The 12,729-nt window shown below is 41.5% G+C and overlaps 1 protein-coding gene across 3 annotated transcripts; it reads right to left on the bottom strand.

Annotated features, from left to right (window-relative positions):
- Positions 1-3,211: 3,211 nt before the first annotated feature.
- On the bottom strand, positions 3,212-12,722 carry ppp1r3cb (protein phosphatase 1, regulatory subunit 3Cb). 3 transcript variants are annotated; one of them, XM_072667574.1, is made up of 3 exons: positions 12,532-12,722; positions 6,168-6,228; positions 3,212-5,716 (listed from the first exon to the last, which is right to left on the bottom strand). In XM_072667574.1, the coding sequence occupies exons 2-3, from the start codon at positions 6,179-6,181 to the stop codon at positions 4,777-4,779; spliced, it is 954 nt and encodes a 317-aa protein (XP_072523675.1). In that variant the 5' UTR covers positions 6,182-6,228; positions 12,532-12,722; the 3' UTR covers positions 3,212-4,776. The 3 variants fall into 3 exon arrangements, with proteins under 3 accessions (XP_072523675.1, XP_072523678.1, XP_072523677.1); XM_072667577.1 differs by lacking the exon at positions 6,168-6,228; XM_072667576.1 differs by lacking the exon at positions 12,532-12,722 and having other exon boundaries at positions 6,136-7,874.
- Positions 12,723-12,729: the final 7 nt, after the last annotated feature.

Genomic DNA, 12,729 nt, shown 5'->3' with positions numbered 1-12,729 from the left:
ATGGCAACTAAGCTGCAGTATAGGCTTCTTGGGGGTGTGTCAGTATGTGCTCAGCAGAACACTCTTTGTTTTCTGAAAGAGCTGTGCTGTTTACACTTCTGCAACTTCGGTAATGACTATTTGGGATTGAGTAAAGGTCTTTATAAGAGGCGTTGGCAACCTACTTCAATACGGATTGTCTTTTCTTTTCTTTTAGTTTTTAAATGAACAGTTAACCTACATGTGGAAAAATACCTGCTTTTGTTTGGACAGATTATTTATGTATTTAAATTTTAAAATGGCCTTTTTTAATCAAACAGTTTTCTGAAAAGATAGTAAACAAATATTACTTTGTAGCAGAGGTGCCGGAAAATGTCTGCAAATAAAAAAGGTAACATTTTTTGGCACCCTTGCCTCCAGAAAGTTACTTTTTTCCACACTTTTTTAAACAGTGTGGTAAGAACTTCAAATATATCTGGAGATCTGAAGCACAGGAGCTAAGACTCTATTGCTGTCTGATTTGGTACAAGTGAATTAAACAGAGCCAACATTAGCTGACACCACCACACTGACTATACTCAGTTCCAAAGTCAAAATCTGGAACGTCATCACACGTCTTTGTGGAAGCTGAAGCAGTTGGTATTGATGGGACTGGCAGGCCAAATCCACACCTGCAGTAATTCACATGCATCAGTGATTTTGTTCAGTAAGGAAATGACAATCTAGATCATTCACTTACCCTTAAAATGTTCTAAAAATCAAGAGGTTCTACACAGAATCATCACAACTCAAAGAATAATTTGCTTAAATGGTTAAAAAGTGCATCTTCATTTGTGATGGAGAACCTTTAGGTTTTGGTTCTGATTTTTTTTACCTGGTTTTACCTGGTATTTATGGGTCTGTGTCGTACCAAAATGGGTTCTAATTTTGTTACAAGTCATTCTTTCATGGACTGACCATGGACTGACCAGGGTAAAAAAAAAAGCTCTGGAAATGAGTGCGCTGCACTTTGTCTTGTTTCATCTCAAGAATAAAGCTTCTTTATCCCAAATGATCTCTGGCAGACAGTTCAGTAACAGCGATATAATAGCAGGAATTTTAATCAGCGTTTTGTCTGCCAGTGTGTCATGTCTAATCAGACAGAGGCAGCCATAAAGCAGTGTTTTTATTAAAGATTTACAATATGGGAATGTGGGAGAATTCATTAGTTTGAACTGGTCAAATCCATGTGCTGTTTGCTGGAGAGGTCCAGAGCTGGAGTTCCCAGTCATGCATATTTACCAATTTTAACTTATAGGACGAAAATCCTGAAATTATGTTTTGGCCAAATAACACATGCAGTGTTACTCATCAGTGTGGTCTGTGCAAATATTTGGACATGGACAATATTTGGCAAAACCTGGCCTGAGACATGTCACCAACAGTGAATTAGAACTGTCAAATCAAATTTACAAGCTTTATAAATATTCTGACTCTTCAAACTTTAAACTATCTGCCATCATCTTTCTAAGCAATTAAGCAACTGAAACTGAAAACAGGGGAACAGGGGAAGCTTGTGGTTTCTACAGCGCGGAAAGTTATTAAGAAATGTCAGTTCAGGGGACGTGTGGAGGTCAAGATGAGGTCTGGAAGACCTAGCAAACTCTCTGAGAGAGCCAGACAAATTAGAATGCCTGCCTGAAAGTATGACCTGCATTAAAGTTTAGCTGAGCCAAGAGGGTGGTGCACTGTTCCACTGTGCAGCATTGCTCGCACAAGTTTAATCTTAATAGAAGAACCATGAGGTGGAAACCTTGTTACAAAGCTCAATGTGTGACGTATATTACGGAACATCTAGAGAAGGCAGATGGGTTTTGGAAAGAAGTGCTGTGAACTGATGAAGTCAACTTTGAACTAAAAAAAGGTACATTTGTATTTCATGGCGAGAACACCTTGCCAACTGTGAGGATTGGGCTGGATCTATGATGTAGTGGGGTTGTGTTGCTGCCAGTGGCGTTGACAATATTGGAGTGGAGGGAAGAATGGATTCAGCAAATCCTGGATGCAAACGTCAAACCATCTGAAGCTGAAAAGAAGATGCCTTCTACAACAGAACAATGTTGTTGTAGACCTAAAACTCAAGACTCAAGCGACTTCAGCTGAAGCTTTTGGAAGGGCCCTCACAGCCATCTAACCCTAACCTTGCATGCAAGATGACCCAAGAACATCTTGGAAGTATAGACCTTCTGCAAACTGCATTTAACCACTTATCAGCTTAAAAAAAAGCATCGATTTGGCCAGGGGTGCCAAAACATTTGAATAAGACTGAATACATTGGGCATTTGTTCTCTAATCGCTTCATTTTTAAAAAAGCAAAGACAGCTTCACAGCAGGTCTATGTACACCACATGATCACCTTGAGGTGCCGAATATTTTGGAAGTAAACAACACCACAAGGCTTGTTTATAGGAAAACTGAGGATTTTCTGTAGTGGTTCTTCATGAGGTCAGCAAGGAAGCGAGCTTTCCAAACACTGGCTGGATGAAACTTCCTGTTAGGGCAATACACAGCACCACTGCTCGCCTGCAAATGCTGAAGTGAAATTCTGATTAAATCGAACACTTCAGCAAAAGCCTGAGAGAAATGGGAGAGAATCACATAGGCCCTGCCTTCACATTCACTACTGGATATGGATTTATGGTTTTATTTTAGAAGTCCGTAACCATCTTTTGTGCCGTTAAAACGTTTCCGAGAATAAACCGCCCAGTTCTTGTTCAGTGGCCTGTAATGAGAAAGAGGCCGAAGGGGAGTTTTGCCCATTTCCAGACAGAAAGGCTTCCCCCCACTGGCTTCACTAAAAGCTAAGCACTGGGTCAGTCCTATTGGATATCCCCAAACCATGTAAATACAACCAACTCAACCATGAGGCTCACCTTAATTAGGCCACAGCCCAGCCTGGAGACAATGCAACTACTTATAGCCGACACTGTGCCAATATTGGCTTTGCCAAAAGGGCACTCGATTGCTATACATAAATAAAAGCCTGTTTTAAGGAGTGTTCTGTGACTCTGAGCATCTGAATGGTTGCATTTAGCAATCACACGCTCAAACCCACTGAGTTACCCATTTGGAACAGCCACCAAAAGCTGAAGTGATTTAGCACAAAGCTATATTAGCACATTTTTCGACTTCTCGACGGGCTTCTTGGTTTTGCGCAGTGCCAGTTTGTATGCAGTAATTGAGACAGGAGCCGTTTACAGTAGAAACATTAGGTTTTATTTCTAAAGGAACACAGAAAACCTTAGATAACTTCCAGACAGACAACCTTCCGTGCTCTAAAAACAAACAAAAAAAACCCAACATATCAGACGTGCACTTTAGTTTATGCAGCCTTTTTTTTTTTTTTTAATACATTCAACATACATGTTCCATCTCTGACATGAACAACAGCTAGCAGTAGTCCAACCCTTTTCGATTTCCGATCACATCGTTCACTTCCAGACGTTTTTCCTTCTTTTCCATTTGGAAGAGTGCAAGAAACAAGCATGAGAAAGGCAAAAGGACAAAGCTCATTCAACACACCAGTCCACAGACTTCTGTACGGCTAAACTTAACTTCAACAATCACTCCTATTAAATAACATTCAACATCCCTCATTTTTCATCCTTAAGTGCCAGTAGGGGTTTTCACATGCCACAGGCTCGGGCCTACGCAACAGTGGAGCGAAACACTGACAAGAATTAAAGACAGCAGCAAACATGGAGGACATACAGCAGGGGAAGGAACAAAAAACACGACAGTGTATATACAAATGTAGCTTTACAAAAATTAAAACTGCAAAGATGTAGGAAAGTGTGCATGAAAACATAAGAACTGACAGGTAATAGCCAGCAGGGTCTCGTATGAGTTTTTGATGATGCATCAGTTTCAAATTATTGCTTCTGCTGGAAAGTGGGTAATCAAATGGTACCACAAAATATCTCAACTTCAATATGAAGCAACGTCCTGTCATACCAGATCATTCGCCACTTTCACATTCGTCTCTTTAAAGGCATCTTACACAGTGCAAAGTCCCCCTCCGTATGAGCAATCACATTCCACAAGCAGGAGATTAAGACCCCCCTAGTTTAATGCACAGCGTTTCGAGAGTATGTGATTATTACGGTCAATGCTGTACACTGATCTTCAAGTCAACAACAAAAAAAGAGCATTAACACAGAAAAATAAGGAAACAAATTGCACAACAGTCTTGTTTTAAGAGGAGAAATTTGCCCTTGCAACAGATGGTGCTTATTTTTACAAACAGCTAATGCCATTGAATCAGACAATCTGACTAACAATCAGAGAATCACGGAGGAAGGCAATCTACGTTTTAACAGTTACCGCTTCAAACCTAGAAAGCGCTTTAGTGCACAGCATAGTTAGGAACGATTAAACCATTATGTTGAGTCGAGCACCTGGCTATGTAACTACCCATGTCAGGTGTCAAAATTGTTAAACTTATTGAACTCTACCTAAAAAGATACACAACTCTGAGATCTGCTCATACGCCAATCGAGTGTTCAACATTTTCAATTTTGAATCAGGAATACAGCCAATAAGGGCAGACGCTTTCAAGGGTCGAGTGTTAAATTTGAGATAACCGTGGTTTAGAGGATTTTTCCAACTTTCACTTTCTGGACTTATTGCTATATATATCTGACATCTCTGACAGGAAGCCAGGAGCCTCTTTTTTTATTCAGCATTTCCCCTTATTACAGTTGTCACCCATTAAACTTCCTGCGGTTTCATTGGAGGTGCATGGGGCGCCTTGTGGCCTCACCAGTAGGGGGTGGTGTTCTCAATGTGACCCCAGCTCTGCCACTCCGGGAAAAAGCCACTGGATGTCCTTGGGCTCCCGAACTGATCAAACTCCATCTCCGGCCTCTTGCCAGGGCTCTTGATTTCGGATGCCGTTGGAGCGACGTGGCTGCTATGGTCGCCGTCACTGTCGTCGTTAATCAACCTGTAGTTCTTCCCATCGTTATTATCCCAGTATGTCTGGTCATGTGTTTTGTAGGATATGCAGAACTCCACCTGACCTTCAGGTGGCACCGAACTCGGCAGGTCAATGGCGAAGGAGAAGGTGTCAATGTCCGCGCAACCATAAACGTTGTTCATGTAGACGCAAGGAACGTCCATGTAGCTTTTCCACAAGTCGAACGTTATCCTCACCTGAACGGACTTCTCAAAACTCACATTGCTGACTTTCACTGTGCCCGTGAGAGACCGGTCCTGGATCACACAGTTCTCCAGGCACACAGAGTTCTTCTTGAGGCGGTTCCGGAAGTCCAGGTAGTCTGCGGCAGGCTGGGGGAAGTCCAAAACGAAGCTCTTCTCCTTCTCCACCTTCATGCCCACGATGGCGTTCTCCAGGTCCGACAGCTCGAACTGCAAGTCGGACACGGGGTCCTCTTCAAACTCCTTGAAGACGTGGATCGCCGTGAGGGACATGCCCTTGGAGTCGGCAAAAACCACCCTCTTCTTGGCTTTGCCCTTAGGACTCTTCCATCCCCGGTTCGTGGCCTCCACCTTGGGCTTGGAGCTGATGCACGGCCTCAGTGGTTTGTACTGATTGATCAGGTTCCTGGACTTGCAGTCCTCGTATGAGCCAAGGAAGCTGCGGAGGGGTGGGGAGTGTGCCAGGCAGATCCTCATGGCCACATCCACAGGCATGATCGGAGATGGCATCGGCCTGGGGTTCAAGATGTGTAGAACTCTTATGGGGGAGAAAAAAGAGAAGAGCAGACGTTACTAGTTAAAAAAGGCGAGAGACGGCACTGTTATACATCCCTTCCTTAAGAGATTAATAATATTAACAGGATTTGAGGTTCTAGAGCAGGCTATTTTAAGGGGGGGGTGTAGAATAAATGTGAAGGCAGCTCAGACAGAACCTGACCAATGATCAAGACCCACTTCATTCAAAAATGAGCCTACATGTACACAGTCACATTAAGGGTTGGGGAAAATCCAAGCAAGAAGGCAGACAGAGCACTTCACTCACACACACACATACACACACACACACACACACACACACACACACACACACACACACACACACACACACTCACACACACACACAGTGTTTACTGTTCCCCACTCAGACACTGACACACCGTCACTCCTCCAACTTACTTCTCCAGTCCTGTGACGCACTAAACTCTCACCTGGTGCAGTTCATTAGTAAACGCCGTGAACTCCGACAGCGACGAAAAGCCGACAGTCCGCCTCAAGAAACAAAAATGAAGGAAAATTAAAACCACACTTTTGTCATTTCTTTCGCGGCGTTTCCAGCCATGCCAGACCGATGCAGCAGCAGCAGCCCGTCTCCGTCGGCACGCCCCCCACAGTCCTGCAGCATTGGAAAAGCCGAGCTGCTTTCAACGGCTGCTCAGGTCCTTTAGGGCTGCTCTGCTCTATGCGAGCCCACGCCACGACCAATCAGAGAGCAAGAAGCAGGCGGAGCCACCAATCAAAAGCCAGGACGGGATCATTCGTCGTACGCGTGCTAAGGCTGCAAGCCAAGAGGGGTGGGACGGAGGCCGGAGGCTCCATGTCTGCCTGCTCTGAAGGGGAGAGAAAGTGAGGGGAACGGAGAAGTTGACGGAGTCGGTGGGGTTTTTTTTTTTCAGCGATAAGAGCTGCAAGATGGACGATGAATGTCCAGTCCATAGTGGTTCACGTAGATTCACGGTGCATTTTAGTAACGACGACAGTGTGCAGGATGGACGATACCATTAACTTTGTTTTCAAGGGGAATCTCTGATTTCTAACCTGCAGGGTGAGAATCCACCCTGTTATTGTAATGCATAAGAAAAAAATTATTCAGAACTTACCAGTACTCAGCTAATCAATTAAAGAAATGAAACGTATGAAATATTAAAGTTTAATGAACTGCCAGCTCTGACAGCTGCAAATGAATAACCCAGCTAACTGCATTTTATTAATATTGCCATTTTCATATAAGGATCATATTGGCCCACCAGATGTCCACGTTTTGTCCTCTTTAATAGGACATAAGCTCTAGTTTTTAATGATTTCTGTGAAATCCGCTGACACAATGAAATGCAAGTGGGGTCTAATGTATTAAGTAAATTGAGACGACTAGACCTCTGCTGTAATCTTATAATCTTTAAAGATTATACCACAAGTCCAGTCACCTTGGCTTACTACTATAAGACTAATCACACTCGACCTACACCCACTTCAGATATGACTCCAGACACTTCTATTACTTATTACTTGTAGTAGTTCTACCACTAAAGACGCAAACATGTTTAGCTGATCGCATTTAAGAGGATATTTGTGTAAATGTGATTTTTTTATTTTTTTTGCAAACAATTCCTTTAAATGTTGTAATGTTAAAACAGCCTCATTGCTGTACGGGTAATATTAAGAGGCCTACAGCACAAAAAAACATTCAGTCCCTAGTTCATACAGTTAATCTGAGAAAACATTCACGATTTCAGTTTATCCTTTTTTTCGTGTTTTTTTTTTATGAAAATGTTGTGAATTTGCATGTTAGCCTGCTTGTATTCATATTCTGACTCACAAACAACCTCGTAAACCCGAGGATCCATGGCCATATTGGTCAGACATATTTTTTGTGATAGCAGTCTGTGGTATCCCATACATTTGTCTCCTAAACTCTATTCAGACAGGATTACATTTAAAAGGATAAAGGTGCATGTATTTGTCATTGTACAGTGTGCACTGCACAGTGAAATGTGTCCTCCACATTTAACCCATCTGTGGTAGTGAACACACACACACTAGTGTGTCTAGGGGCAGTGAGTACACACACACAGCGGTGGGCAGCTAACTCCAGCACCCAGGGAGCAGAGAGGGTAAAGGGCCTTGCTCAAGGGCCCAACAGTGGCAGCTTGCCAAGCCCGGGAATCGAACCCACAACCCTGTTATCGATAGCCAGACGCTCTAACCGCTGAGCCGCTGCCTTTTAACTTTGAGCCACATTTACTTTGGGCCCTGAGCTAATTCCTCTGTGATTTTATTTATATCCGGATCGGCCATATCTGTGTTTTTTGTCTCCTCCTTTGAGAAAATTACAGGCCACCTTTAACTACTTTTTTCTGAACTCACCGGTGGTTGGACCATTTTAGTCTCTTCCGGATACACATTCCCGGACAGATTTTACCTCACATTGAGGTTTTTGGCCACTGCAAAATGTTCCACAGTTTTCCTGGCAATTAATGCAAAACATTTTAAATGCCTATTAAACCTTTTCCATATTTTGAAATGCAAACGTACTGATGTGAAAACGCTATGAAACAAAAAGTTCGAGAAAATTAAATGTGCTTTTTTAACTTTGCTTTACCACAAACTAAAAAAAAAGCATGTTGTGATTATGTGGTGGTTTTATTGATGTCCAGATGCGACAGTTTTATACATTTTAATTACAGCCGTCCTCCTGATGATGTAATCCAATCTGAATAGAAATCCATCTCAGACCTGAAATCCCTAACACACACTACAGAATTATGATGCAACTTAGACCTTCCTTCTATTCAGCCTACTGCAGTTTAGCCCCACCCATTCATTACATATCCCTCTGATATGTCAGCATTGTCTCTGCTCTACCACTCTCTCTCTCTCTCACACACACCTATGACCCCATGTAGGCTCATTAATAATAATACTGATGAGTTGAGTCTGGTGTGTTGGAGCTGAAAAAACACAGTAGGCCAAAATCAGTCAGTATGAAAATGCTGAGTGCTGGTATGCATCATACATACTACGCTGCAAATAAGATGCTCACTCATACATTTATGAGTCAGCCTGACTGTAAAGGAACTGTAACGTCACTCTGTATGAGGAGATGAAATCAGTTTGGTTTGTGAGGACAGGAAGTGACATGTTATAGTAATATATAGGTCAGCTGCACTGTACTGATTTTGTTACTAAAAAAGGAAATATTGGAAATCAATCCAGTCCCCACTGATTACATTTGGATTAAATGGAAAATTGTGTAATTTTTTTGGGGCCAAAATATATCTTTATTGGTTTAAATTCCATCCAATTTAAGAACCTGTATTTATTTATTTTTCTTTTATTTCTAAGAAATAATTTTGTAGCAATTATTATTAGTCATTTACCCCCGATTTGTTTGTCCATATAAATCTGCCCATTGGGATTCCATTGTTTTTGTGATGTCATAAATACCATCACATCCACCTATTCAGCCTACAGCAGTTTAGCCCCGCCCTTTTACACATATACTTTGGCCAATTATGTGAAGTGTTTCAGCCCAACACAAAAAATCCAATCAGAACAGAGGTCATTTCCATTTATCATTCTTTCATCACATGATGCTTTAGTGATGCCACAGCGGGCAGTTGTGGCCTAAGGCCTAAAGGTTAGAGAAGCCAGCTTTGGACCAGAAGGTTGCAGAAAGGTTGTTGGTTCGATCCCCTGGACTGACAGGAAGTGGGAGCGTAATAAGTAAAAGAACAGCACTTTCACATTCATGCCTTAAATTCACACCTAATTGTCACTTGTTCCTAGGTCAATGAATTGCCTGCAAACTACTCTGTATGTGTGTGTGTGTGTGTGTGTGTGTGTGTGTGTGTGTGTGTGTGCGTGTGCTCAATGCCTCCTTATACCTCCTAAAAACCCTATACGTAGGCCTACACTTCAATTCTTCACCCCTTAATAACTGTGTTACTCTCCATTATCAGTTTTATAGGCCCTAAAATAGAGCCTAGTGGGACTCAGTATATTCAGACAGTATATTACCAAATAATACATAATAATATTAGGCTTGAGTACTGCAGTGCAATGGCTATAAAATGTGATCATTAAAATTAAAATATTGTTAAATTATTACATAATTAAATAATAATAACAATATGTCATAAAGTGCTTTAAAATATAACACAGCAATGATACGCTGGTGTGTCTGCACAAGCTGAAGGGTTTTGTCACACTAGCAGTCTTCAAATTTCTTGTCACAGCCGCTAGGGGAGCTTGGATGACCTCACTGCGGTCAAGACCACCCTGGCGGCTAAGTGTTAACATCACATACTCTGACACCACATGCCTCAGGAGTCAGACATGGCTCTAAAAATGTGTCCCGGTCTGTGCTTGAAGATACGCCTAGTTTATCAGCAGGCCTCAAAAAAGGGAAGCCATTTTGACAAGCAGAAGTTGTTCACACAGTGGCGCAATAGATGCCTTTCATTAACTCGGCAAGTTGTTTCTTACATTGGTGTTCCAGTGTTGCCCTTCCCAAACACAGCAGTAGATCTCAACAACAGATTAGAAGAGCTCTTGCGAAAAAAGCGTTTCTTTAGCTAAGCCGGTTTCATCTTACATCTACTTGTGCATCTTCGACTCCCTTATTGTTTAGTCTTTTTAATGTAGTGGAGCATAATACTGTACATAATACACATGTAAATACATCTGGCCATGTTGAAAACATTCATTTGCCAAAAAAGTGATAAGTAAAGTGAACTAAATGAACCTAAAATGAAATAAAAAGGTTATGCCATGCATGTCATCGCTGCTGCACTATGGCTCGTACTTCTGACTACCAGTACTTCTGTCCTGTTGTTTTAGGCAGTATGATGCTGTGGTTTACAGATCTTAGTCAAAGTGCAACAGCTTGCAAAACAGTGTGGCCACACTCATTATTTCTACAGAAGTCCTGATGCATAAATGTGATCCACAGGCCCTTAGCTGACCTTTCCCGCTTCAGTGTCTAATATCACTTACTCTCACTTGCAGTCATTAGTAAGTAGACTATTTAGTTTTATATAATTGTATTATATTATATTATATTATTATAGAATTTTGTATATTTGTATTTTATATATTGTTAAAAATTTTTAAGATCTTATATTCATAATGTCGTTGCACGTTATTGCTTCAAAAATGGCCATGATTAATTATTTTTACACAACCTAGAATCAAACAGGCTATTTCTTGTAATGTGCCTGTAAGGCGGATGTAGGATAAATGAGGTCTGTTCCGATTGGCTTCCTCTTTTAAAATGCACTCAGAGCTAAAACCCTTATGAGAACCGCAATATAAATGGGTGGGGATTTACTGTGGTAGGATGAATAGGCGTGAATGAGTCGGTTCTCATGAGACAAAACATTGATTTCAAAACGGGCTGTTTTTGCAACATAGTTTCCATATATGGACTTTATACACAGATAAGCGGACGATGTGTTTTTTTAGGCCCTTTATATACTTAAACCAGAGGTTATTGTAAAGTGTATTGATCGTTTAAAATACCAAAACAAGCAAACAAACAGACTTTGCACATTAACCCAGGGTTAATGTATTAAAGCGAGTACTATGATAAACCACATTTTCCATTCCAGTCCATGCAATCTGTATATTGGCGCTGTCCAATGAGAAACATGTATATCCAAAATGGTGACTTTACAGGAGAAGGCAAAAAAAGGAGGGGGCAGTGGTGGCTCAGCGGTTAGAGCGCCGGGATATCGATAACAGGGTTGTGGGTTCGATTCCCAGGCTCGGCAAGCTGCCACTGTTGGGCCCTTGAGCAAGGCCCTTTACCCTCTCTGCTCCCTGGGCGCTGTGTGTGTGTGTGTGTGTGTGTGTGTGTGTGTGTGTGTGTGTGTGTACACTCCCTGCCCCTAACACATGTGTGTGTGTTCACTACCAGATGGGTTAATTGCAGAGGACACATTTTGCTGTACAGTGACAAATACATACACCTTTACCTTTAAAAACGTTTTTTACTTTGAATGGAAGTTGTAAAATCTAAAATTTCTCTATTCACCCAGCATTAGTGACAGAGTGTACGGAGCAGCTGCAGGGTTCAAACCATAGAGAAAACTAAAAATGGACAGCTGGACAGCTGTGTTGGACAGCAGTGATATGCAATCTATATTGCAAAAATGCCTCTTTTTGAATTCATAATTTATTTTCATAAATGTCATAAAAACAGCATGCTCATATTTCTGGCTTTTTTTTTTATTTTAGCTTAGAGCTGTTTTCATGCAGAAGCTATAAGAAATGTTTCAGCACAGACTAAACTACTTCGGGGGTGGGGGGGGGGTGGGTATGGGTAACAGCACTGGGCAGCCAATCAGAAGAAAGATTGATTATTTATACATATCAGTAGCAAAAACATATTGAAAGTTATGGAAAGGTTGGACAATGTTCATGTTAAAAATGAATTGTGATTGTTGTCGGTAGATACAACTCATACAAATATTGTAAGTGGACAATAAACAAATAAAATAAATAAATAACATTATTTTAACAAAATTAAATGTCTAAATGTCTTCTTTGGCCAGTTTGCAATGGCACGAAGAGAAATATCGCTGCTACCACCCAGCAACAATGGCTCCTGGAGCTAAACTCCCTGTGCGATTAGAGTTTAGATTAACCCTTAAGCACTGATCTCCTTAAAAGTAGCTTCAGTGATGTTGGAGGTTTTCTCGGGAGGACAACATCAACATCATCAACAACAACAACAAAAGCAGCCTTAACAAAGCTAAAGACAAGGGTGCTAAAAGCAGTGAAATATGGGTCTACCTTGTAAGAAGCCTCTACATCCACTCTGCTGCTGATGTTTCAGTGGCGTCTCTGAGAGTTTAGTTTAAAGCACGTACACACACACCCACACACAACACATACACGCACACACACCAACACAGAGAACAGAACTACACTCCACAATGCTCTCTTAGTTCCGCAGCCTTGCAAAACAGGAAGTTCACTGTCAGTCGAGCT

This window comes from Salminus brasiliensis, chromosome 22, assembly GCF_030463535.1.
Source record: "Salminus brasiliensis chromosome 22, fSalBra1.hap2, whole genome shotgun sequence".
Classification (NCBI taxonomy): Eukaryota; Metazoa; Chordata; class Actinopteri; order Characiformes; family Bryconidae; genus Salminus; species Salminus brasiliensis.
The sequence above is the reverse complement of the archived record's forward strand: the minus strand, read 5'-3'. Positions and strand labels throughout refer to the sequence as shown.